The 24,734-nt window shown below is 41.6% G+C and overlaps 3 protein-coding genes across 8 annotated transcripts in view; 1 reads left to right on the top strand and 2 right to left on the bottom strand.

The window, feature by feature from the left end:
* LOC124307047 (elongation of very long chain fatty acids protein 4-like) lies at positions 1-20,838 on the bottom strand. 4 transcript variants are annotated; one of them, XM_046768356.1, is made up of 7 exons: positions 20,701-20,838; positions 2,561-2,642; positions 2,249-2,436; positions 2,080-2,160; positions 1,823-1,994; positions 1,197-1,474; positions 1-1,104 (listed from the first exon to the last, which is right to left on the bottom strand). In XM_046768356.1, exons 2-7 carry the CDS (start codon positions 2,637-2,639, stop codon positions 940-942), a joined length of 963 nt encoding a protein of 320 aa, XP_046624312.1. In that variant the 5' UTR covers positions 2,640-2,642; positions 20,701-20,838; the 3' UTR covers positions 1-939. The 4 variants fall into 4 exon arrangements, with proteins under 4 accessions (XP_046624312.1, XP_046624310.1, XP_046624314.1 ...); XM_046768354.1 differs by lacking the exon at positions 20,701-20,838 and adding an exon at positions 9,540-9,876; XM_046768358.1 differs by lacking the exon at positions 20,701-20,838 and adding an exon at positions 3,680-3,700.
* LOC124307046 (glycine receptor subunit alpha-2) lies at positions 17,059-24,610 on the top strand. 2 transcript variants are annotated; one of them, XM_046768352.1, is made up of 11 exons: positions 17,059-17,219; positions 19,177-19,258; positions 19,458-19,607; positions 19,804-19,877; positions 19,952-20,051; positions 20,145-20,299; positions 20,427-20,582; positions 20,720-20,860; positions 22,028-22,257; positions 22,369-22,509; positions 23,676-24,610. In XM_046768352.1, exons 2-11 carry the CDS (start codon positions 19,209-19,211, stop codon positions 23,931-23,933), a joined length of 1,455 nt encoding a protein of 484 aa, XP_046624308.1. In that variant the 5' UTR covers positions 17,059-17,219; positions 19,177-19,208; the 3' UTR covers positions 23,934-24,610. The 2 variants fall into 2 exon arrangements, with proteins under 2 accessions (XP_046624308.1, XP_046624309.1); XM_046768353.1 differs by lacking the exon at positions 19,458-19,607 and having other exon boundaries at positions 17,062-17,219.
* LOC124307044 (periodic tryptophan protein 2 homolog) overlaps positions 20,943-24,734 on the bottom strand; it is an 8,098-nt gene continuing 4,306 nt past the window's right edge. The window contains exons 15-16 of one of the 2 annotated variants that reach the window (XM_046768346.1): positions 24,570-24,719; positions 20,943-22,289 (exon numbers count right to left, since the gene is read on the bottom strand). In XM_046768346.1, the coding sequence (XP_046624302.1) occupies positions 24,572-24,719 (148 nt within the window). In that variant the 3' untranslated portion in view covers positions 20,943-22,289; positions 24,570-24,571. Of the gene's footprint in view, positions 22,526-24,569; positions 24,720-24,734 lie in introns of both variants that reach the window. The other variant, XM_046768345.1, reaches the window with a different exon arrangement.

A 24,734-nucleotide genomic window follows, 5' to 3' on the forward strand; every position in this document is an offset into this window, starting at 1 on the left:
TTATCAATTTTCGAGCACTGCTCGGCAATGACGTATTTTCATAACAATGGTAATAATAATTGTTACAATTTCACAGTAGTTTTTTTTCAAACGTAATATAACAACATTTTTCTTTTATCCACATGTAATCACCTCATGTAATCGTATAGCTTTTATCAGAAGTAATAATGCAATGAAGACTTGAATAAATAAAGTATCATTGTCATCATCATCGTTGTAGTTGACCAAGAATACCTTACGACATTTTAAAACTAAACAATGCAACCACGACTCTTTTCACCTACGGTTCTTAAGCACGAACTGGTTTTACCAATTACAGTTGTGCGAAGGTGATGTTTTTGTATAATAATTGCTCTACGCGGAATTATAAACGCATTTTTCATGCACACCGTAGTATATGCGTTTACGGAACCTGTTCGTGTCTGTTTTCCTGCATGAGAGTCATCCAGGTGAAGGAAAGCGGATGTTGGGTACTTAAAGGAATGTGTTACTCGTCGTCCCGCACTCGGCGAAAACCTTTCAATCGCCCAAATAACATATAACTATTTGCTAATTGCGACCGTTTCACAGCCATGCTGCAGACGTTGCATATTAAAGTAGGTATGTCATATTATATAAAAAGAGGTTTCATAGTTTCTGTACAAATACTAACTAAAAGATAGCCGCGTCTCTCGGCTTGTGAAAAGTCACGCCGGAAGCCAGCAGCCGCCTAGCCGTCTTAGTGGTAAGCCGCAGCTAAACTTTATCGTCCTTAGACTAAAGCGCCTCGTTCTCCACTGTGCATCAACAGTCCATCCTTCTGCACCAGCCAGAAAATTTCCAGGTCCAGAACCGACTAGTTGCTGTCTTCTGCTGATTTTCGCTACTTCATTCCTATATCGGGCTGTTCGCGTCAATGGATTAAGAGGCTTTGTCCTTACAGCGTGTCCTGCCTTCCACTCATTGTAGTTTTTTCGTCGTACCATTTGCGTAACCGTTCCTGTACCCGTTCCTCTGCAATTTACCGTTTGCTATGCTCTCCGCAGACATCGAAGCTTCCGCGGCTAATTTGGCCTGCACCGCTTTACCGTTGGCCGCCATTTTAGCAGCATAGGCTCGTTTGCCCTGGGGAAGACAATTATAAAGAAGTAAATTTATTGGCTATTCAACGTTAACTTCCTGTAACAACTAATTATTATATTCGTTAACGTATTCACCTTGGCTATGTAGGCCTTCGCGTAGAAGTTCCCAAAGAGCACTATGAACGAGACCATGTACAAAACCAAAGCGTACTGCATCCACAGCGGGAAATCGCACCCCGAACGAATCCCATTTATACCGAGAACCAGGGCTGCCGTAAACTGAATCAACTGCAGAATCGTCAGGTACTTCTTCCACCACAAGAATTTCGCTACCGACGGACCGAGGGCGGCAAGTCCGTAATAGGAATACATCAGGACATGAATGAAGCTGTTCACCATTGCCGGAAGGAATGCTGAGGAAACCATGACGGTACTTATGATTACACCAAGTTATTTGAATTTCACTGGCGCACTATAATTTGTTCAAAATGAAAACAAAAAAAAAAAAGTACTTGTCGCAGTCTGTTTGAAAGTCCTAAACATCCTTGGCGTCGGTAGAAAGGAGAAAGAAAAGACAGAGAACTCGGTCAGTATTCTGCTGGTTAGACATTAAACGAACTGAGCGGTAACCCACTACGACGATTTGTTTTGGTGACAGGTACAAGAAGTCAGAAAAAAATGGTGAAAGCAAGTCCCGTTTGTCAATCCGTCAACTTTAGTCTCATCCACGGCGCACGGTTGAAAATGGAGGATGTACTTACTGGACCCGCTCGGCACCCACTTGATGCCAATCCACCACAAGGAGAACATGGTGGAATGATGATAAACATGAAGGAAGCTAAGCTGGTTATCCTTCTTTCTAAGAATAAAGAAGAACGTGTCGCAGAACTCGAGTAGCTTGCTGAAGTAGTACCACCAAACCGCGTTCGCAATCTGTATTCGCACATTGAAGATTTTATTATAAGAATTGCATTGATCCTTGGAAAGATTTGTCTCTTAGCAATAAACTTGTTCTTACCTGAAGTTCATCTGGCCTAGTGATGTGTCTAATCGGCTGGCACACGTAACTGTACCGTAACCTGGTCGAGGCTACGAATAACTACAACAAAAAAGTGAAACGACGTAGATTACAGACGCTGTTGCAAGTGTTAATTAAATCGAGGAGGGTTTTGGTCTTAGTTACGCACTTCTATGGCGATGTAAGCGTTGAGGCAGGCCATTGCCAAGTTGTAGGGGACGAGGGCCCAGGTGAGCTTGAAGGCTCGTCTTCTCCGCATGATCTTTGGTCCGGCCCAAACTATTCCGAGGTACAACAAGGTGTAGAGCAGCGTCGGCGCTGGCGAATCGACCAGCATCCATCCTCTCGTTCTATCATCTACGTCAAGGAAAATTATAATCGATGCAATGCGCCGATCATTGGTTTGCTGATCTATCGATTCCGTTGGATCGCCGATGATGAACAGGATTTTTTATTGTCAAAAGATTTCTTATTATCTTACCTGCCAGCGAAAGCGTCCACAGATAGTAGTCGTAAGCATCGTGAAATAAATTCGTTGTCGTGTTTAGCAGGCCTGCCATTGCCTGAAACAGATAAAGAGAGACCACAATTAAAGATCGAAACTAAAATTTCCGACAGAACAGCGAAATGCTCCTTCTGATTATGCACTTTTACTTATACGCGAATCCGGGTATGCAGATAATTACAGCGCACGGAGAAAGTTGTAATCGCATGTTGCCCGAGAAGGCATTTCAAAAGAACGGAGATGCGACTTACTATGTATATGCACATACATGCACCTTGGGATTTTGGTAACGAAACTGACGTAGTTATTTTCACTTTTTCAACTATACGAATAAGAGAATGAAACAAAGCGAGTAACCGCGAATTAATCACCAATCCCACAAAGCTGCAGACGATGTTTGATCCTCGTTTGATTCCTGTTCAAAGAAACTCCTAACGCGATACAATTTCCCGTCCGACTGACCGCAAGACATGCTTCAAGGTGTATCAAATGATATGTTTATCCGATAAAATCTCGGATAACTGCATTCGCGATCTCTAACGGGTAATTGAAAGTTGATATAGGATTCAGTCTACTTACGGGCGTTCACAAGGAAACAGGTAGAAAGAGAGAAGGAGAAAGAGTGATCACTGAAAGAGAAGACGGTGAAACAGCCGAACTTCTTTTATTGGAATGACAACAAAATGTAAGTAAGAGTCACCGGGATCGGAAAAAACAAGGAAAAAAAAGCAGAACGTTTCACTGTATGGAACAAACCATTCTCGGGGACAACTTTCTACGCGACGTAACGTAGAAACAAGTTAAACTGCAACTGCGCGAATGAAACTTGTATATAAATGTGAATATTTTTGAGGAATTCTTACCGCGTGTGACAGTTCGCACCGCTTACCAGTATCCCGAAATCTAGTATTAAAAATAAAACACAAAACTATCGTGGCACGTCAAAGCTGGCTCATGGCAATTTGCAACGACAACGCGAACGTCGAGCGCCAAAGTGGCAGCGGATCTCGGCGTCTCTTCGGTCTGCTTTATAACTTTGGCCCGACACCGGGGGAGAGGTACCAAAGGGAACGGTTTAACGGGGTCAAAACCTACAGAAATGCTGTGGGGATGGACTAGCGGAGACGGGACTCGTTCATATCCGCAAGTATCAGTCCCCGTCTCCCACGAGCGGGGGCTAAAGAAGGCTCCAACCGATTTCCCCTACCCTCCACCACCCTCCTCCGCTCGGCCCGGTCCCCACGCCAAGGACTAGGTTACTGTCACGGGAAATACGAGTACACTACACGTTCTGCCCCACCGTTCAATGCCAACATGGACCTCGCAGCCGTGGTTCCAACTACCCACATCTCATGAATTCAATCAAATTCTTTTCAACGCCGACCCAAACAGCGAAGTCTTTTTGCGTAGCGGAATTTTGGTCAGCAGCTAATCGACAGTATTTTCCGCGACCGACTTGGTTCTTGTCATCTTGTTTAGCTTACGTGTAAACCTGATCCCGCTGATCACACTGTCGTCTCGCGCAAACACCGAGGAAATTTCCAAGGTCGGTCAACTATGGCAAGAATTGCCACGATGACTCGATTTGGAAATTCCTAAACCGCAACTGCGATATTTCTAGGCTCATCCGATCCACCGACGGGCCAACGGCTGAGCGTGCACTACGTACAACGCCGTCGGTAGATGGGTATCAGGCTCGAGTGTATTATTCGAACCTCTCGTACCTCGGGTAATCACCGCAACTATCTACGCGCCGAGCACGAGGTTTCTGATGGGATTGAACCGCCTACGATGGAACAGGATGAAGCTAGGTTACTGGGTAAGGCGTGCAGCTCGGCGCATTCAGACGAAGATTCTCTCGCCGAAAAGGTCTCGACCAAAGGTCGCCTATGCTCTCTGCGAAGACACCACAGGCCGGGGAAAGCGCACTCGAAGACCCCGTCCTATTATCCGCATCTCGTCCATCACCTTGGCTTTGCAGAGCCAAAGGACGCGTGCTCCGATCGATCGGACTAGAAAGCAACGAACTTATCCGTCAACGCGATCGCAGAGTGGAGTTGTAAAAATTGGAAGCCGATCAAGGCGAGGCAAAGCGAATGGACAAACAATTCGTAATCTTTGACAAAGGTTTGACCAATATCTTCAAGGATGATAACTTTGATCGCCGGAGAGAAACTTCGAGCTGATCATCGGATGATGGTGGCTGTTCCTAAGGCACACCTGCAACACGCTACATCACCGAGAGACAGTAGATCGCCCGCGGGCTTTGTACTCTCTTCCGGGTGTGAAGCAAGTGAAATTTTTTTTCACCGCGTGCACAGCAAGTCCGTTTAGAACCGAGTCGCTCGTATTTCGTTCGTCATTACTGACGGCGAATAATCGTGATCCAAAAAGCATACAGCTTCAATTTCTACATTGATCGGGTGCTAAGTATTCTATTTCGAACGTACAGCAGGTACTGTCCAGTACACTAATTTCTGCGAAGAAATTCACGTCATATGCGGTGACGCGATATGCGAATATTGAAACTTGGCACGGTTTCCAAATAGAAGTTAATTTTCGTACCAGGAAGAAGTGCCAACGACGTAGACGGGATAATATTGTCATCATATCCACGCATGATAAAGATATTCTTCAAGTAAATTTACAAGTTATATCGATGTGTGTTCAACAAACTTGTGAAAAACCTTCAGCCGTTGGATTTTCCAGAGATCTTGCTACATCGTTATGCCTTACGTCTCTACTTCTCAAATGCGCCAGGTTTCCCCGGAAACCGTAAAAATGTTTCACAGTCATGTTAATCCCGCGAATTGGTCTTGTCTTTGTACGCACGATGCGAGGCATGATACGTATCTATCTCCACGTTGAATGAAACGGTTCCAAGATTGTTCACAGACGGCTTGAAAGGTGGTACGCCATGGCATGCCATGACATTAATTACAATCTCGACAAAGATTCGGTAGGACCTTATTTGAAAGCCGGTCTGGATTATCACATTTTTATGCGTTCACCTCTCTTACCTCGAGGTAAATTCTACAAGCTGCTGCAAGAGATTCTCATAAAGTGAATAAAAATGCCAACTCATCGAGGGATAAAATAATTTTATTGTAGTTTACCGGATTCTCGACAATTCGCAATGCACTGTCCGATAGCAATATTGTTAGCCAGCAGTTTTAACTGCATTTACGGTACGGAACGGAACATACGGTGCCGTATATTAACTGTGACAATTGCGTTGTGTCTTAGGTCGCGATGACGATAAATCATTCGGTTAAACTTTTGCTGGTGTATGGGCTTCACGCACGTTTGACACATATTGTATCGGCACTACGAAAGTAGACAACTACCTCTAGTTGTAAATGTCATCCTATCGATTTGGAATTACTTGAAGCAGAATAAGTCGCGTTATTATTTATTTATTTTATTTTTTTTACCTATATCCTGACCGAGTATGAATTTGAAGACCGTTGACTGAAAATCGCATCTTACAACGAAAGTTTTTTTTTCCACTAGAAATCGTCTGCTAATCAAATGATACGATTCTGAAACGTGCGACTAGCAATTAAGCATGACAAGCTTTACGCACACGCAACGTTAATAATGTTCGAAACAACGTCAGTAGCATCGCGTCGTTGAGCGATAATGCGAGAACTGGGCAAGAAGCGGAAAAATTTTCACCTTCGACTGCGGCAAACGGGAATGGATACAGATTCTTCGATCCGTCAAGCGTTAAGAGTGATTGGAAAAAAGTAAGCGTGAAGATCTAACGTCCCAGTTTTAATTTCAGCGATTCAGCTCGGCGCGCCCTTTTCTTCATCCTCTGTTTACCGTTCCATCGGTAAATTATTGTTATGCAAAACGAGACACGTTCTTCTTTTTCTTCTTCTTCTTCTTCTTATTCTTTCAACGCAAAACTTCACGCCTGCAGTTTTTGCTGTAACACAGCTGATATCTTCGTATTATATACGCGGAAGTGTTACATGAGCATTAGCATGTATGCCGGTTCAATAGGTTAACCAAAGATAATATGGGTATATATAATATTTGTGTGTATTAAATATTTGAAACTCTGCGGATATTGCTTCTTTACGTACAGGTACTTGGAAAAAGGTGGGTCAAGAATTTTACGACGCGTGATACAAGCGCGTCTTTACATGGGCGCACATCTGTTCACTCCGGAAACGGCACGAGGCTCACACCCGCCCGAGTGGGTACCTCCTCTCACACGAACTCGCACTTTCACGTTTCGCCTTTTTTCCGTGATTAGAAAAAAGATAATAATGCCAGATGATTTCGCTTCTGCTCAACTACAAGCTAAGCACGTAAAAAACAACGAAAAATCCCAGTGTCACGTACCGATGAGAAAGACATAAACGAAATCGAACCTGTTTTATGTACGTGCTCAAATCGAAAGTACTGCCATGCCGGAGAATTAACGCAGTTTACGTTTGTTGAACTGTATGGAATCGAGAGAGTGAAAATAAGAACTAAAGAAACGGTGGATGCTTGCAGCTTTCTTAAACACCGCCAATTAATGGGTTGAGGAAAAAGAAACAGTGGCGAAGAAGTTTTACACATGATATTTTGATCGCGAGAAACTCTCGCTTTCAAAACACATGGCGTTCCTTTACGGATCTAGAAAGGAGGAGTAAATCGGAGGAAAAGAAAGAGAGGGAAACGCACGACGGACTCGATCGCATTGCCCGCCTTGTATTAAACGTACACCCATCTTTCCTTTAACTGAAATTAACTTCTTTCTCTAGTTAACTTTCACGATGAGGGGCTGCTGCCGCCGCCCGACATGCGTCTCTTCATCCTCTTATTACGAGAATCAATCTCGCCGCACATTGCATTTCCAACGAGGAATACGTTCGCGCAATATAGGCAATGGCTCTTGCGTGGGAGAGAGTGGAGTTAAACGAAAAAAAACAAAAAAACAACTTGAGAGATGTCCGCAAACAGACCTCTTGAAACATGTTCAATGCACGCCAATATTTGCAGTGAGCATTCACGTCAAGTTTGAGAAGCTGTGTTCAACAGGTGCTTTAGAACTTTGCACACGCAGAAAAGATGTTTGAGCGAATTCTAAAATTCCCGGGTGAACGATGATTTCAGATCTGCAAAGTTGATTGTCGAGGTGCGGGAATGACGAATAGATCGACGTATGAATCGCTTGGTAATGATCTCGCCGACAACGCGGTTATCTATACATTCAGCATGGAATATAATTCAAGTTAAGCTAGGCTAATTGGACCGACGCGCGTTTCTCCACCGGTGCGAGTAGCCGTGATGCTGCACTGCACTGTCTCCATACCGTATCGTAATTTTTTTCCTTTCCTTTTTCCTTTACAACCAGCAGAACCGGATCGCATTTACCGCTGCACCGCATGTGGATTACCGGTTTCTTACTAGCCTGCAACTTAAACCAAAGCCCCTGCGATGAATCTATGTGTATAATCTATAAATCGCGTATCGTAAACGGGAATACCGATCGTGGAATCGATTGACCATCGATAAGTTTCCGCCCATGCGCTACTTATCTTGATTAAGTCGTTCGAAGAGAATGAACGTCGCGTTGCAACGGTCGGTATTTTAAATTGGAGCGTTTCGTTGCGTTTATAGAGTTTTGATCGCGTGCCGGATAATGTTGTGTAAACAGAATTGTAATTACCCTCGGAAACTAGCCCGAATAGATATTTTTGCGGTACAACACGTTGCCTAATAAATTGGAAAGTGACAAATCGACGTTGAGTTCACTCGACGATGTATCGAAAGGAAAGAATTCCTCGACGAAGCTTGAGTAGGTATTCAAACGGCTGAGTCGATTAGCCGCAAACAACAATCATTGCTCGAGGAGAAATTTTTACAACGCAACGTGAAATTTCCCGAAGGCTGTATAAGTCGGAAATTTTGCGGTCAGTACCTAGGTGCCGCGAAACGATGCGCGACCACCCCCAAAGGATATAAATATATTCCATCACACCGACTCGGAAAAGTGTGAAAGAACAACAATCGCACCGACAATTTACAATGAAATTTTGATGACACAGTAATCTAAGTCTCGTTTTTATAATTGTGGCCCCCCACTTTTTATATTCCCATGTATGGTGGTTTTTTTTTTTTTGCTCTTAATTTTTTCGCTCTCATTTGCCCTCTTTTCGCAAACTCCAGACACGCGTGTAAACACGTGTAAAAATACCGCGAGATAGGGAACGGTGAAAGTTGGGCGGGTTTCTCGATTCCGCCACCGTGATCCTCAGACGCCAAGAAACCCGTCTTCTTCCTCGGATGCAGCTTCACCCTCTGCACCCGGTCGACAGCTATCCTGCATTTCACCGATGCAACGGTTTTTCCGGTTTGCTTCGCTCTCGACGAGGTCGAAACTCGCTCCACAACTCTTCCCGTTACGGACGTCGATGCGTGGGATGAATCTCGGAAGACGATTGATTACGGCTAAAATACTTTTTTTTCAATTCAATCGCACATCTTACATTTTGTTTCAGTAATTATCCGGCAACCTCCAGACGCACTGTGCAGCACGCTTTGGTGTGAATTATTACAACGACCGATGCAGTTGTAATATTAAATGAAAAAAAAATCAGATGATGGAAGAGAGTAAAATTTTATTCATACGAAGTGAATGTTTTTCGTCTGCGGAAGAGAAAGTCGTTGTAAAGATTCTTTATACGGTACGCATGATAGTGATAATTAGCGATGGCTGCAGCGTGCAACAAATATCTGCGGGATCCTAAAATGCTACGAGTACTTTCTGCACGAACACGATCTTGACCAACTCGAACGTGTCTGGGTCATGTCACAAGGCATATAAAACTGAAGAGAAACTGATTAATCAGCCTCGACGCAAATCGCAAGGAATACCGTATATATATATATATACATATATATGTTTCGTTTCCGAAAAATTATACAACAATCACAATTTCAATTCACTAACCTCTTGATCGAAGTATCCGGTTGCCGTATGTGCGTGGAAAAAGAATCGGAATGAGAACCAGGAGATCCGGTTCTTCGCCGGCTGGGACTAGTGCACCCAGTATGGTAATCGGCGAGTTTTGAGTAATAGCCGGATGCAGTTGCGCGATTTCTTCCCAGACGGCAGGTCTTCGTTATTTCACTTCCATATTTTGATTAATCGTAACTTTTGTACTTTTCTCATCGGCTCGATTCGCTTTTATTTCACTACTAAATACCACGCAGAGCCGATCTTTCGGCAGTATCAGGCACAGGAGGGTGTGTTAGCGAACGGCGGTAGCCATCACTGAAATCAATACAGCCCCTCGCCACTCCGTGTTCACCCTTGCCAGAGTCGAGCGCCACTCTGCGTCAAAACCGCCAAGAGTCAGTTGATACATCCATATCCGCTTACTGGTTGGAAAGAAACGCCTGCAGCATCGCCGACGATCCATCCGCGGTGGAAAATGCTTTTTATTTTTTTTTTAATCTATCCCCATTTCCCCGCAACAATCTTCTACGGAAAGCAATACGCTGTATTTCTCCTCTCTCACCGCGAATAGTCACCTCAATGTCTCCAATCGAGATCAACTTATCGCCGCGATGGTAAAAGTTGTGAGACTCGTTTCACGATTCAGTCCGTATTCAACAGATTCTTTATTTTTTGCTTTTTTCTTATCCTCGAAACGAACCGGTGAGCGTGAACAAAAAAAATTTTTCCGAAAAATATACGAGCAACCGTATTTTCTTGGTTTAATACATTATTTTCTTTTTCCTACATAAATGGAGGATGAAATAAAACCTGAAATATAACATCTGCACTTTGTTCTCACACGCAAATGATTAAAGTTATACTCAGTGTAAATGGACCAATATATCGAGGCTACAACAAATTGTTTACCACCTGTGCACGATATGAGTCCGTATTTGCTATTCCTGAGATTAGAGATAATTAATCATTGTGATTTTATACACTTTGGGATTCTTCACTGATATTTATACCCACACCGTTTGCGAGAAAGTTGATTCAACATCCGTGGTATAGTTTCGTACATATATACGGATATGACGATAAATCGCGCGGAAAATAAAGAATGAAAAAAAAGAACCGTATCAAATTCTAAATCCATTGGAGAGTTTAATTTGTGTAAGAAAATTTGGATTACTTAATCAATTAATCTGTCTTGGTAAATAATCCTTGTTATCGGGGTAAAAAAAATTCTGCAATACCTTGTTCAGTGTTGACAGATTTTTCAGTTTCTCCGTCCGTCGGTTGAAAGTGTAACTTCAAGTTCCGGGTGCGCCCATCTTTACGCGAAAAATTGATTTCAAACGTAAATTGGCAATCGTTTCGGAGTCTTATATAAACGTGTAACATGTACCGAACAATTTTCACTCACACACAATTTCCATCATCGTAATAACACAAGCATTAGGCTTTTCTGCCAATCTACACACGATAACGATTTCCAATTACATTCTCAAAGACATTGAAAGTCCGAGTCGGTTCGCCTGCGGATTTGTCATTACGGATAAGTGTAGGCATACATTTATGCATAGGTATTATAGGTATATCTTCACACAGTAGATACATTGTTAACCAGGAGGTATTGAACTAAAGAACACTTCACTACAGCTGGTGGCACGCATCGAGAATTCATGACGCGAAAATCTTTGTAGGTAAATCCTTGACGATTCCCAGAGTTGTTCTTAACCGAGTCCTGTTAGCTTCTTTCTCTGAGTATCGGTGAAATTGACCGATTTTCAGGATAACGGTGCTAATTCCGTACTCAAAGAATTTTACTATTGCCATAAAAATACACGAGTTGTCCGAGTTCTGGGTCAATTATGTACCCAGTGCTTAAGGAGATAAATGATCCGGTATCACGAACACGACTAGAGACATCGGTTTCTAAACAGCTGCCAAGATCGATACAAACAATACGGGTGATCTGTGATCTATGATCAGTGCAGGATCAAAATCGAAGAAATTTGGTAAAGATAAAAGGAGAAACGTGCTCGTATAATCTCGGCATATGCAGGATGATTATAATTACGGGCGTCGCAGTATAACAGTAATTGTTAGAGGTCTTTTAATGTTCTGACGCGGTAGGTCGGGGTCAACCACTTTCACGGCCAATCAAACTTCCCCTCCTCTTTAGTACGGCTATAACGGCGAGAAATCGTAGCGGCTTAACGCGTATGAGTATGTAAATTCAGTAATAAGCGATCTAGTCTGAGCTGGACATCGTGCTTTCTCGTACATCGCGGAATGCATGGTTTCGAAAAATGCAAGGATCACTGCGGGAAGGATAACTGGGCGGAGCGCGATGTCGCAAGCTTGTGTAATTGAAAGCTGTCGAGATAATTGAATCAATGAAACCCGCGATCATTCGCATCGCGTGATGAAACATCAAAGAGAAATTGATCGAGATCAGGGAGCGAGAAAGGGGAAAAAATCAGAGACATACGTCTCTCTTCCTCTATTTTTCTCTCTGTGTCTTTCTCGAGTGTAAACATTCAGCGATTTGCGAGTTTCTTTTGCCCTGAAGAGGCCGATGGTTAGGTGGCGGAAAAATTCATCGAGGTCGGGGATTGAGGCTACGGGTTTTAGAACCGAGTGACGTAAAAGTCCCGTACAGCATGTACTCGCTACCGGTCCTCGTTTCAAAGATGCTTAATGGAACATCGCGCCTTCGGCTCTGTAATACCTGAGCCGTTCGTGATTCCTCCTCCTCAGCATCCGAATGGTTGCCACGGTCCACATTCACGCCTCCAGGGCTCCTCGTGGAACCCGAGACAATTGTGCCCCAACTAGTAATGGGAATTCTCGAGTCATCGCTCACGCCGTGCAGACGGTGATAATGAGCCGCAACTGGAGAAACACCGAGTGACACATGTCCGATTTTCAGACTAGCAGAAACACGCTCGTTGCTCTGTGGAGAAATGGATGTCGTTTCGACTCAGCCGCAATCGGTGCTGGAAGAACTTGAAATCGAAATGTGCGCGGGACTTGAAGGGAGTTTTTCAAATTTCTGTACCAAACCACGAACAAGTAGGTAACATCGATTACCTCTGTGAGGTTTACTTCACGATTCGGTAATTATTGTGTAAATCTTTTTGGTGTAATAAATACTAAATACCAAATACCTACTTTTCAAAGTTTTCCGACGCCGATAGTCCATGGTGCAAAGCCGCGCGTATTCAAAGACCAAATTTGAAACTGTGTCATCGCGATTCCAACAGTCTTGCACGGAGCTGTGGATACGTTTTGACTGCAGAGACTGGCGTGAAAGTTGTAACGATTTGAAAATTCCAGGAAAGCCTCGCTTACTTTGTATCGTTACGATCGGATAAGCTCACGGCGTTCGCTAATTGCATTAAATGCAGTACCTGCACTGCGAGCTGCAGTAAACAGCCCGTGAAAATATTTTCGAGTTTGCTCGCCTCGTCGTAAATTGAAGTAGCAGAGGAACCTGTGCTGCGAATTCTCCGACTCGCAATCGGACTCGGCGAGGGAATGCTAATGGTGCAGAATCATCGTGCGAAAGAAGCTGGCATTGGTATTCCTCGTTCCAACCGCGAGGTGCATCTCATTGTATCGCGTCCGAGTAGTTACGAGCTTCCGTTTTTCAGGTGACACGGTTTCACGCTTGACGAATGCCTCGCCATTCGTTTCGCTACTTCGGTATTGTAAGACAACGAGAAAAGACGTTTTCCTCGATTAATGATGATCGATGGACTGTCGGATTCGGAATACTCGCCTTTTTTTTTGCAAAACATTCGCAACCTGAGTGGAAAATCTACCGTGTAGGCTCACGTCGGACGCTGGATGATTTTGAGAGGCGAAAAGTCGCCGATTCTCTTGCGCTCTGGAATAGCTGAAGAACTTTCTATGGTATCTCAAAGCCGAGGGACGAAACAAAACCACATATGAAATTGAAAGCCAATAATATCTGTAATTTTGTTGTACTTCCAGCATACCCGAAACGTGAGTTAGGACCATGTTTTTCTAAGCTGATTTATTTTTTTCTGTTTTTAACTCTTAACTTTAAGAAGGGTCACCGCGAGGAGTCTGATCTTCGTACGGGCAAGTTTCTTCGCCTATCGTGTGTCAGGTTTATTACACGGTGATAAAACCAAGATTATTTATATTCCATGACGCGCGTCAAGTTGAGAGGCCAATACAATTAGAGAATGAATTGCATTCTTATAAGCTCGTCGGGATTAACGAAGTAGGTATAATATTCCGCACTGCGCAGCTGTTGTTGGTACAATTAATACCGCGTTTCTACACTCGTAAGTCTGTGTAGTTGTTACGTCCACGGGCGAGAAATTTCTTTTGCGTTAATTTTCAACTTGACCCACATCTTTATCAAAGAAAAGGCAGCTCGAGCGTCACGTGTAGAACGAAGGTTTTGGACATAAAACGCACATACTTGGTCGCTCGGAAATTGCTTAGGTATCCCTTAGGGCGGTTCTCGTGTCCGTTCTCAACCCGGTATCTCGAAAGTTTCTTTTGAGGTTTGATGATTATATACCGTTGTTCAGAATATTGCCTACGAAGAACGCTATTACAGAACAAAGAAGAAAAAACAAGCAGCTTCTTTTACTCATGTCCAACGAAAACGGCACATTTGCGAAAAATGTCGAGACTCTTTAATGAATAAACACTTGCTTTGAAAAAATTCGCTGTCGGGGGAATGACGTTTCAGTGAACACGTTTTCAACGTGCGAAACGCGCGATAACTTTACATCGCGTGCATAATCGAAAGGCGATAAATATTCTTATTTATCCATCTGATAATTTACTTTCCACTCGATAAATTATTAATTATGTCACACTGCGTCGAAAGGACTTTCTTTTGCATCCATTAAGAGAAATCTTGCCATGCATATGAGTGAACTGCATGTTGAATTAATTTATATGGATAAGATTGGAAAACAAAAGGATGATTGTAAATTAATGTGATTCTGAAATGAGAGTATAAGAAAGATCGCGGATGTTATTAGGTATCTGAATGTGGAATGGCATTGTTTCGATATATGGCCAAAGTCAAGGTGCCACATCTGTAAGTTTACCATACACGTTTTGGCTATTTGCCTATTTCAAATTTCGCTTACAAACAATGATACAATACACCGTATTGGAATATGTTAACTGTGCACCACCATTATGCAACAGGAAATTAAAGAATGTCGCTAAATTACAGGTCACATTTCGTCCCAACACTAATTGACCTCTCGGTTGAATTTCGTCCCAATTGTCCATTTCGCGTATCTCAAAAGTTCAGGCTACAAAATTGTTAGAGCGAGAATTGGAGAATAGAATCTTATTCCTCGGTACGTTGAAAACCTGAGAGATCTGCGGATTTCAACTGGCTACATAGGCATAATCGTTATTGGGTGAAACGTTTCGTTAAGCCGAACACGGACAGAGAAGAAGGGACTTGCTTTCAAAAGTTAAAAAATTAATATTGGTACCGTTAGTTGCGCAGCAAGGTCGTCGTAGCACGAACACCATACGCCTGTGTATAATTAACCGCTGAAAAAACAGCCTCCAAGTAATTCTTACACGCACTTTCTCCAACGAAACTTGCTGTGCCTACGCTGCCATATCCAAATGTGTTAATATAAAGCCGGATACAGTATTTGAATAACCTTGATTTTTACCCATCTCTCGTTTACCGCGGACTTGTCCTTCTTTTACATTTCAGCGAAAGTGCGGACAGGAGGCGAGAACCAGCGGATGTCTCTTGCTTATTTTTCATTTAGGGATTGGGAAAGAATCTACACAGAAAACATTCTTTGCGCGAGAATATAAATTCTCAATCATCCTACGTCTAGAGTACACTAATTAAAAATTCGTGACAGATTTTAATTCCCGTAAAATCACTGACTTCGAAACAGTAAAAATATATTCATTGAATACCGATCAAATTGAAACTCACAGCCGTAATGACAGTATGATCAAATGATATAATTTTCGAAGGAATGCAAACAACAGATCAGTGAATTGTTTTAAGCAAGAGAGTCCAAAGACGGAGTTATACCAACGTGATTAATAATCAAGAATCACGGATAAAAATGTTATATCATCAGATCGATACGGTATAGATTGCACGATAATTTATTTCGCAAATTTCAATTTACATCAGATTATTTTCACACATCTTGCACTGTACGTCGGGCTATTTAAAAGCAATTGTCACACCCACTTGCATAATGAAAAGAGATGAAATTCACCCTTGTTTCCAAGTTGTCGCGTTTTTGTTCCGAGGGGAAAAAAACTGTGGCGTAAATTTGGAATAATGGGAAACTCGTGGTCAGTTAGTCCTGATTCTCCCGGCCAAATCATTGAGAAAAATTCTCGTGATCAGATTTCTATCGCATGTTTATTAAATATTTCACTTACGTGTAAAAAGTGATCAGACCACGCATCTCATTAGTTAACGGATAACATCCGGCGGTCGATAAACGGTGTATGTATGTAACATTTAAGGATAACATACCGACTTCGGTTCCACTAGAACGATTCGAAAGGTGAACGAACACCGTAAGATGGTAAGAGCCGTCACATTGACAGAGAAAACCGTGAACTTTATGTTTCAAGATTTATGAATTTTTGCAATTCATTTTTACAGTGCAAACTGCATCGTTACCACGTTCTTCTGACTCTTCTATGACTCGAGATATTCATATAAAAATCCTTTGCTTGGTCGTTGGTATGTTTGATTTCTTTCCCATCGTCACAACAGCTTGTTGTTATCACTATTATCATTATGATTATTGTTGTCTGCAAAGTTTCAGAGACGAAAGCACACGATCACGTGACGAAAGCGACACTTTCGCAAGCGTGCCGTTTTTCCTGCCCGTTTGCAAACTGCCTGATCAATTCCAACCGCCCCCTCACATCGCGACAATCCCCTTCAATTAACTCAGTTATTCATCCAGTGGAAAACCTCACCTGCCACGTGTTTCAAAATCACGCCAAGACCGCTCCAAAACGTACAACCTGAATCTACGTGGAATGAAATTTCTTCGTATTCAAAACTTCGCGTTACATCTAAGGTAACATTAATATCTTCTACCAATTATAAGAAAATTAATCTTCTGCACTAATGTTTTTAGAAACGCTGTTTCTCGGACTACGAATATTTAAATAAAAATCATTGACATACATCTTTTTGAATATCCTGAATTAATTTCAACTCAGAATCAATTGGATTCGTATTGTGTTTAAAAAATGCCGCTATCGCAAAAATAGTGTAAATTGTGCGGTTCCATTGGCCTGAAATACAGAAGCACAGTACTGCGTGCATTTGTCAAAAACTTTGTATAGTTCGGGATTAATTTATTTTACGTATAAACTGTATCCAAGCATCGCGTGCAAAGGTTTATTCTGTACGTAATGTTTGCTTTGAAGTTGCCCGTGAAACAATTATGAGAAAAATAGGAATTGCTGGAGTATCGTTATCATCCTTGACGTTCGTATTCTTAGCTTTTGTGCTTTGGGGATCGACGTGAACGACGCGACGCCGGCGTCGCGAGACAAAACGGCGCAGAATCAAACTCCAGGAATGACCAGAGTCACGAGAGTTTCTTCGGTCTTTCCTCCGCTCTACATCGTTCAAGGCTTTCGCTCCTCGCCTCCAGCTTTGGGGTAAGTAAAAGATACTCGTTGCCACTTTTTTCCAAATCACTTTCCTCGTGAAACGTGTAAAACAGTGTCGCTTGAACGGTTTTTCATAAGACTAAACAGTGGGATCGAAATTTTGACTTCTTACCGCCGTTCCGCGTTCCGCGGTTTTCAAATTAACAAACTTCGCTGATACTTCGCCGATACTTAAAACCAATCTCTGAGATAAATTTTTCGATTTTGTACATTAGTTGATTAAAATTGATGAAAATGAAACACGTAGCCAAACTTTGTTCAAGTTGTGTTCTCGAAGGATTGAAAGCGCGCGAGGAAAATATCAATATTTCGAATGAGGAACGTTCGTTGCGATTAATAAGTGCGTGTAACGCGAGACACCGAAGACGAGGATACGCGAAAAGTCGGGGGGGGGGCGAAGAGAAAAAAAAGGTAAACTAGAGGGCTGCAATGAGAGATGTTTACGAGGCTCCAAGGAAGGACTTTTCGCCGCTAGGCGAGCAACGATACGACTAATGAGATCCCTAGATAGCATAATTAGCGGATACACGGTGTGCTCCGAATTTACGTTGAATGTGTAATTTAATATGTTTATTTTAGCCGGGATGTTGAATTCTCCGAACTCTATTGCCACTTCGTAACTCAACTAATTAATTGAAAGTTGAAAAACACAGCTCTTAAAACGCTTGCGAACTTTACAGGTAATTGTTTTAGAAGAACCACGGGATCTGAACGTCTTATTTAACAATTGGATTCATCATTCGGGCAATTGTTCAATTTTTATTATTTTTTCCCATACTGGAGTCCGTATATCAGTCAATTAGGCCAAGCGGCAGCTCTCTGCTGATTAAATAACCTGTCACGCTCTTAGACGAAGGATATCAAGCTACTTATATAGACTTATATACTATATGTATACAGAGTTATTGTACAAAATTCGTCATTTTCACGAGTCGTTCTCAGCATCGCCTGCATTATTCTCGATCGTGCGAAATTAGATAGATACGAAAAATACAAATCCCGTTACGTTGAAATTATTTTCTGAGAAACTCAAACATTCTCGCAACGTTGATATAGATTAGATGTAGAAAAGAAGGCTCGTCTTAGTTTCCCGATCATGACTGACTGACGATCATGACACACGCACTGAAATAAAAAAAAATTCTCGATCGTCGTTACAGGATTCCAATTTAATTACGAGTATGATTTTGTCCTTCATTGTCCAAAGTACTCGCAATAGAAAGAAAGACTATTGTTCTTAAAAAAAAACTGTCGCTTTCCACAAAGTTTCTAAATGTTTTTACTAAAATTCAAACACTTTATGCCAAAAATTTGATGTAAAAATCACCTCTTTTCATAAAACGATGTCGGTTTCGTCGGAACCGAATGAAAACCCCTACGAGTAGAAATCAGAAGATTTTTCCGCCTTGATAGCTTAAGATCGCAGCGATTAATTTCGCTGAAAAATTTCAATTTGCCAATACGAATATATCCCCCATCTCGATAACCGTAACGAATAAACGACTTTACAAATTTTATTCTATTCTTCTATTCCGAAATGAAATTAATTTTTGTCTATAAATTGTCCGACAAGAACCTTACGCGCCTGGAATTCCCGATCACAAGGTCTTGCCGTCAACCGAGCTCAAAGGTAAAAAGAAATACTTAATTGTTTGTAAAACTAAATCGAAGCAACGCTGCGTAAAGCACAATGCGCCTGTCGGTTGTTACGCGCTCGCGTAAAATGAGCACGAATTGCTTGCCGCCAGGAGTCTGACACTTGTGGGACGTTATCACTTAACCGAGCTGCAAACGGACGGCCGTGGGTTTCAAAAAAAACCACCACCCCACTCCCGTAACGTATCCAACGGGGTACCGTACAAGTTCGTCCTTCGTCCCCATTTCCCATTGTGCTTTTCTCTCTTTAAACTATTTTTCATTTGCACAACCGTTACATCTGTTCCAGACGACCAGAATGAAGAGTACAGGCGGCAAATAATGATGCAGCTGCGGTTCATACACTACACGCAACTCGTTGTTTTCGTTTTGTGAGTAGAAATTATAGAATAATAGGTGTGAAAATGAGGATGGAAAGGTTGAGTATGAGTTACTGTTTTGTATTGAAAGTTCGAAAAGCGACGCTATAATTATAATACAGGATCTAGCTTTTCGGCCCAACAGCTGCGGCGGCGATAAGTTTTGCGATGTTTGTCAGAAGTTGATTGCATTTAATTGCTCTCTCAATAGATTAATCGACGCTAATTCGTTGCGAGGATGCGACCTTAGGATCTCGCAGCATTTCGATCAACCGCAAGATAAGATGAAGTCCAACCTTCGGAGTGACTTACTATTTTATTTGTGTCTTGTGTCACTGCCAAAATCACTTGACTGTGCAAGGTAAATTTGCAAATTTTCATCGCGAATTTTTACGACCATACAGCGCATCCGAAGGCGGTCTAAATTTTCGTACATTCACTGTATAGGATGACGAAGCATTTTCTTTTAACCGTGCGCGATGTTTGAAATCAGACCAGAAGTCCTCATTCGAACCGTGAAAAGGAAAAAAAAAATTGGACAATTATTCATTTTGCAGTTTGTTCAACGCGGATGCGAAGAAGAACTACTCCATACGCCCCAGAGTCGTTCTACCCGAGCATTACGTGAAAGGTAATTAACCTGAGTACGATGATCTTGACTCGAGTAACGAAATCCACGATTCATTCTATATTTTCGTTGCAAAGAAATGAGACCACCGTCGAAAAAAGGGACCCCGGTAATCGTGGACTTCAACGTTTACGTTGTAGACATAAATTCCATCAACGTCGAGGACATGGACTTCCGGTTAGTCTGGCGAATTGTCTATTTTAAGGTGTTCGTTTCTTTTTTCCCGAGACTATTACTTTTCAAAGACTGAGATTTTCCTCATTTTTCAAGGGTCGACATGTTCGTTCGCCAAAGCTGGACGGAATCGCGACTTCACATGCCCGACGACATTTTCGAGGAAGGTGACGACTACGTCACCCTGCCCCCAGAGTTTTTCGACAACCTCTGGCAGCCGGATCCTTACTTTTTGAACTCAAAAGTTGCCGGTAAATTTTCACACGTCTGAATAAAAGTGGTTTTGATCCTTAGAAATGACGGATATTTGCACATCGAAGATGAATCGAAGAATATGGAAGATTTTATTTTTCGAAATAATTTCGGTTCTTCTTCCAGAAATTGCAACACTGACGCATAAATTCTCTTCCGTAACGCTGTACAGGAACAAGACGGTTATTTACGCGGCTCGAATGCACGCGATCATAGCTTGCCAAATGGAATTTCAACTGTACCCAATGGACATTCAAGTTTGCCCAATCCACATAGAGAGCTGTGAGTTATTTCTTCACAATTGTGGATTTCAAGGCTTTCGCACACTTTCTTTACAGAGCTGGTCGGATCGCGGATAACATTGCTATTTAAGCTTTTCCCCAGATCTTTAAGTACCTACTTTTTCTCCGGACTTTCAGTTTCCTACAATAATCAGAAACTGCGTCTACGATGGGGTGATGGTGGAGTCAAGGTGAATCCTGAGCTGAAACTGCTTCAGTACAACATCGGCAAGCCTTTGCAGCTCGAGGAGTCGACCGGATACATGCTGGAGAAAAATGGTGAGAAATTTCAATGACTATTTCTGTGAAAGATACTTGAACACGCAGTTGAAAGTAACGCGAAGCAAAACATAAGAACTTATTATCACTGTAATCAATTATTTATTTCCCGTTCTACAAACTCCGGCTCGATCCTGTGTCGGCAAAATACTTATTCGAGAAAAGAAAATTAGATTTGATTTGAAATGAAAATCATCAATTACGATAAGACACGAGGTTAATTAAGTTCGGGCGTTTAACGACCTGCGCAAATCCGTTATATCATCAACAGATTGAAATTTATGTTCAGAAATTACACAGTTGGTTTCATGTAAGTTCAAATCCACAGCTACACCCAATAGAGTTGGTCATTTTTTTTTCTGAACATTGGTAACGTAAAAAAGTAAGATTTCCATAAAAATAGGAAATAATCCTCGAGGCGACTGAAGTTTTTAACGTTTTCAATCGTTTCAAAATTAAAGAGTCAATCGATTTTTCTTTGATCGTAATTTGTTTTTCATACACAGCAATGGTGGTCAGAAATTTCGGGATTCATATTATACATTTTGAAACTAACATCACGACGTGAGATTTCTATTTTTATAGTAAAGCCAACAGATCTTCATTTCCACGAGACTATGTATCTGTATAATTTAGAACAGGTACCTCGTTATATCTTATCACGTTTTCGAGATAAGACGTACGGAGTTAAACTCTCGACGAGACCGCGTTTTGATTCTCTCCTCTTTTTTATTCCCATATAGATCTATTTCAAGTTGGACTGACTTGAGAACTTGAATTAACCCGGAAAACGAAGTATTTTTAACGAGAGCAAAAGCACTAGCGCGATTCTTTCACGTACCTAGAAATAGCTTCTTATTCTACAACTTGTTCCGGCTTATTCCAAGCCGAGGTTCGCAAGAATTTATATACCGAGTTATCATTGGAATTACACAACCCAATTCTCACGGCGCTATTAAACAGGGTCACCACATTGCTAAGTTTGTCTAAAAAATTAGTACAATCGTTGGATACGCGCGTATATTTACGCATGCAATTACAATACATCTCGTATGTATTACGTGTACAAAAAAAGCGCGAGAAGAGAAACGAGAAAAAAATGGTAAAATAATAATTAACGAACACGACAAGGGTGACCGATGAAATTCTTCCATTCCTCGTTATCAGGTAATTTTTCGCGACTGGTAGTTTACTTCCGGTTCGAAAGACAGATCGGGCATCACTTGATCCAGACTTTCGCACCTTCGACGCTAGTCGTGATGCTTTCGTGGTTCAGCTTCTGGCTCGGATTGGACGCGATTCCTGGCCGGGTAGCTCTGCTCGTTACGAGCATGCTGACCCTCGTCACCATGTTCACAGGTCTCAAAAGCGACATACCGCCTGTTGCCTACGTCAAGGTGAGCAGATCCGCGGGCGAGAAATTTTTCATCTGCAATTTAGAATGGTGGCAGTTTTTTTTTGTTTTTTTTTTCCATATTAAACATGCCGTTTTAAAATTCCTCCCACAGGCGCTAGATCTATGGATGGCCGGTTGCATGGTATTCGTGTTCGCCGCCCTCGGAGAATTCGTGGTCGTCAAGGTCCTCGATCTCCGTTATCAAGTTGAGATCGATACCCAGGCGACGAATCTTCCTCGCGTACTGCCGATGGTTTGTCTTATTTCTGCTGTAAAATATTCGTCTAATATTTCTTAACCGAATAGGTGAAAGCATAATTTAAATTTATCTAAAGCTTAAAAAAAATTGTGAGACGTATTTGTACGATAAAAAAATATCCTAAACGATTCTCTTACTTTCCGCAAAAACTCCTGACATTTTTCCCTGACTATTTCAGTATTTCACAATTCCGTGACATTTTCAGAATTCCCTAACCACTGGCCACTCTGAACGTAAAGATAATGATCGAAAACAAAAGGCAAAAAATTTACCACAAATCTTTTCAATCATCCGGACAGATCAAGACGGATTGATCCTACCTGCCATTCGTCGTTTCATAACATATATTGTACATAGGTATACATACTTTGTCTGCGGGCTATTAGTAAGTTGCGTAACCGAGCATGCTTACGCAATGAGCAGGTAATTCTTGATGCCTGTGTGCTAAAAAGTGTACGGATTAATACCCGTTTCAGTTCTACCACGAATAAAATTTTCTCTTCTTTTCGTTTCAGAAGCTTTTGATCGAAGCGATTTTTTTCCCGTTTCTTCTACTCAATTTTCATTCTTTATTAATTTAAATCATTGTCATTTTTTAAACTGTTTTCCGAAATTTCAACACGTCTGCGGGATTTTTAGCTGCATTGTAGATGGCACGGTTCATTCCGTTTTTTTTTTTTATCGATGTTAGACCAAATTTGTCAATTTCATACTCGGACGTTATCAATCTTACGGCTTCTTCAAACATACCTGATACATCGCGGTTTGATATATAATACGATAATATACATCTTATCTCGCGATAAGAGCCGTGACCTGTACAGAAAGAGAGCTAGAGAGAGAGAGAGAATCACTTGCAAGCATTTCCCAACGATAAATTTCTTTGCAGCTACTGCAAACGTTTACTTTTCACAATATTACATTAATAAGCCAAAGCGATTTGACCTGCTGATCTCATTTCAGTAATCTTACTTTTCCCAGCAACTATCATAACAGATTCGCCTCTAAACGGGATCGACGATTTCAAATATCCTTCATGCCGAAGGCTTTAAAATATTTAACCGGTTGACTTGTATTCCGCAATTTTTTTACTCTTAATGAATGTAATTCTCTTTTGACTATTTTCGATGAAAACTAAAGCCGATCAACGACTTTTGCAGAAAGTAGGAGCGATGGAGAAAACACCTTACATGACTGCCTGGGACTGCGAAACAGCGTACGCTCCTCAGCCGAGACAAAAACGCGCAGGTAGTCGGCGTCTTTTGCAAACATCATGGATTGATCATGAGCTGGGTGTTGCCTTTGGCAAAACACAATGGAACCACATCGATCGTAAAAGTCGCATTGTTTTCCCGGCCCTATTTCTCCTATTTGTCGTGCTTTACTGGCCAATACTTCTCCTCAAAAAAGCGTCTTAACATGTTGACCTTTTTCGAATTTAGGTCATTTATATTTATTTATTTATTTCTTTACCGTGTTTCACTTTCCTTATTCTGGTTTCTTCATTCAATACGGCGAAAGATTCATTTCTAGGATTTACAAATTCACAAATTCTTACGAACGTATATCGATAAGACGCGTTTTGGGATCCAGTCTATAAATGTACCGTTCACTTTTACTATAAAATCAGATTAGCTGTAGTAGTTTCGTGTGTTATAGCTTCGAACCGAAATGTGGATAATATTCATTGCTAAACATTCAATGCCAGCGCAATGAAAATTCTTGTCTTATCAACAAAGTCTTCCCTCGTAAACCTGAGCGAGCGCTGAGGGAAGTAAAAACCCCCAGATTAACATTAAAATTAGAGCGTAATCAATGTCAGACATACCGTGAGCGCAAATAATGACCACATAATATATTAGATTGTATTGTAAAAATTATGTACCTATATCGACGTTAAAAATCGACACGGAGACGTGTTATATTTTATGTAAAATAAATTGAAAACAATACAATAACAAAAACAAAGACGTTCCCAATGGGTTTCCTCAAGTTAACGTATATTAACAAGAATTCTTCATTGTCAGGTTTGTTAAAAACTAATCGGTACTCACAATCAATCTACTTCCATTTCCTCGACTAGCGTGCCTTCCCGCAATTCGTCTTCGCTCGTCTCTTCTCCGTCACTCTTCGCCTTTTCTTTTGCTGCCTTGTGTTCTCCCAGTCGTTGAATATACTTAATTGTATACTGGTTGAAATCACAGCTAAAATAGTTTCAA

Source organism: Neodiprion virginianus, chromosome 6 (genome assembly GCF_021901495.1).
Source record: "Neodiprion virginianus isolate iyNeoVirg1 chromosome 6, iyNeoVirg1.1, whole genome shotgun sequence".
In the NCBI taxonomy this organism is placed as follows: domain Eukaryota; kingdom Metazoa; phylum Arthropoda; class Insecta; order Hymenoptera; family Diprionidae; genus Neodiprion; species Neodiprion virginianus.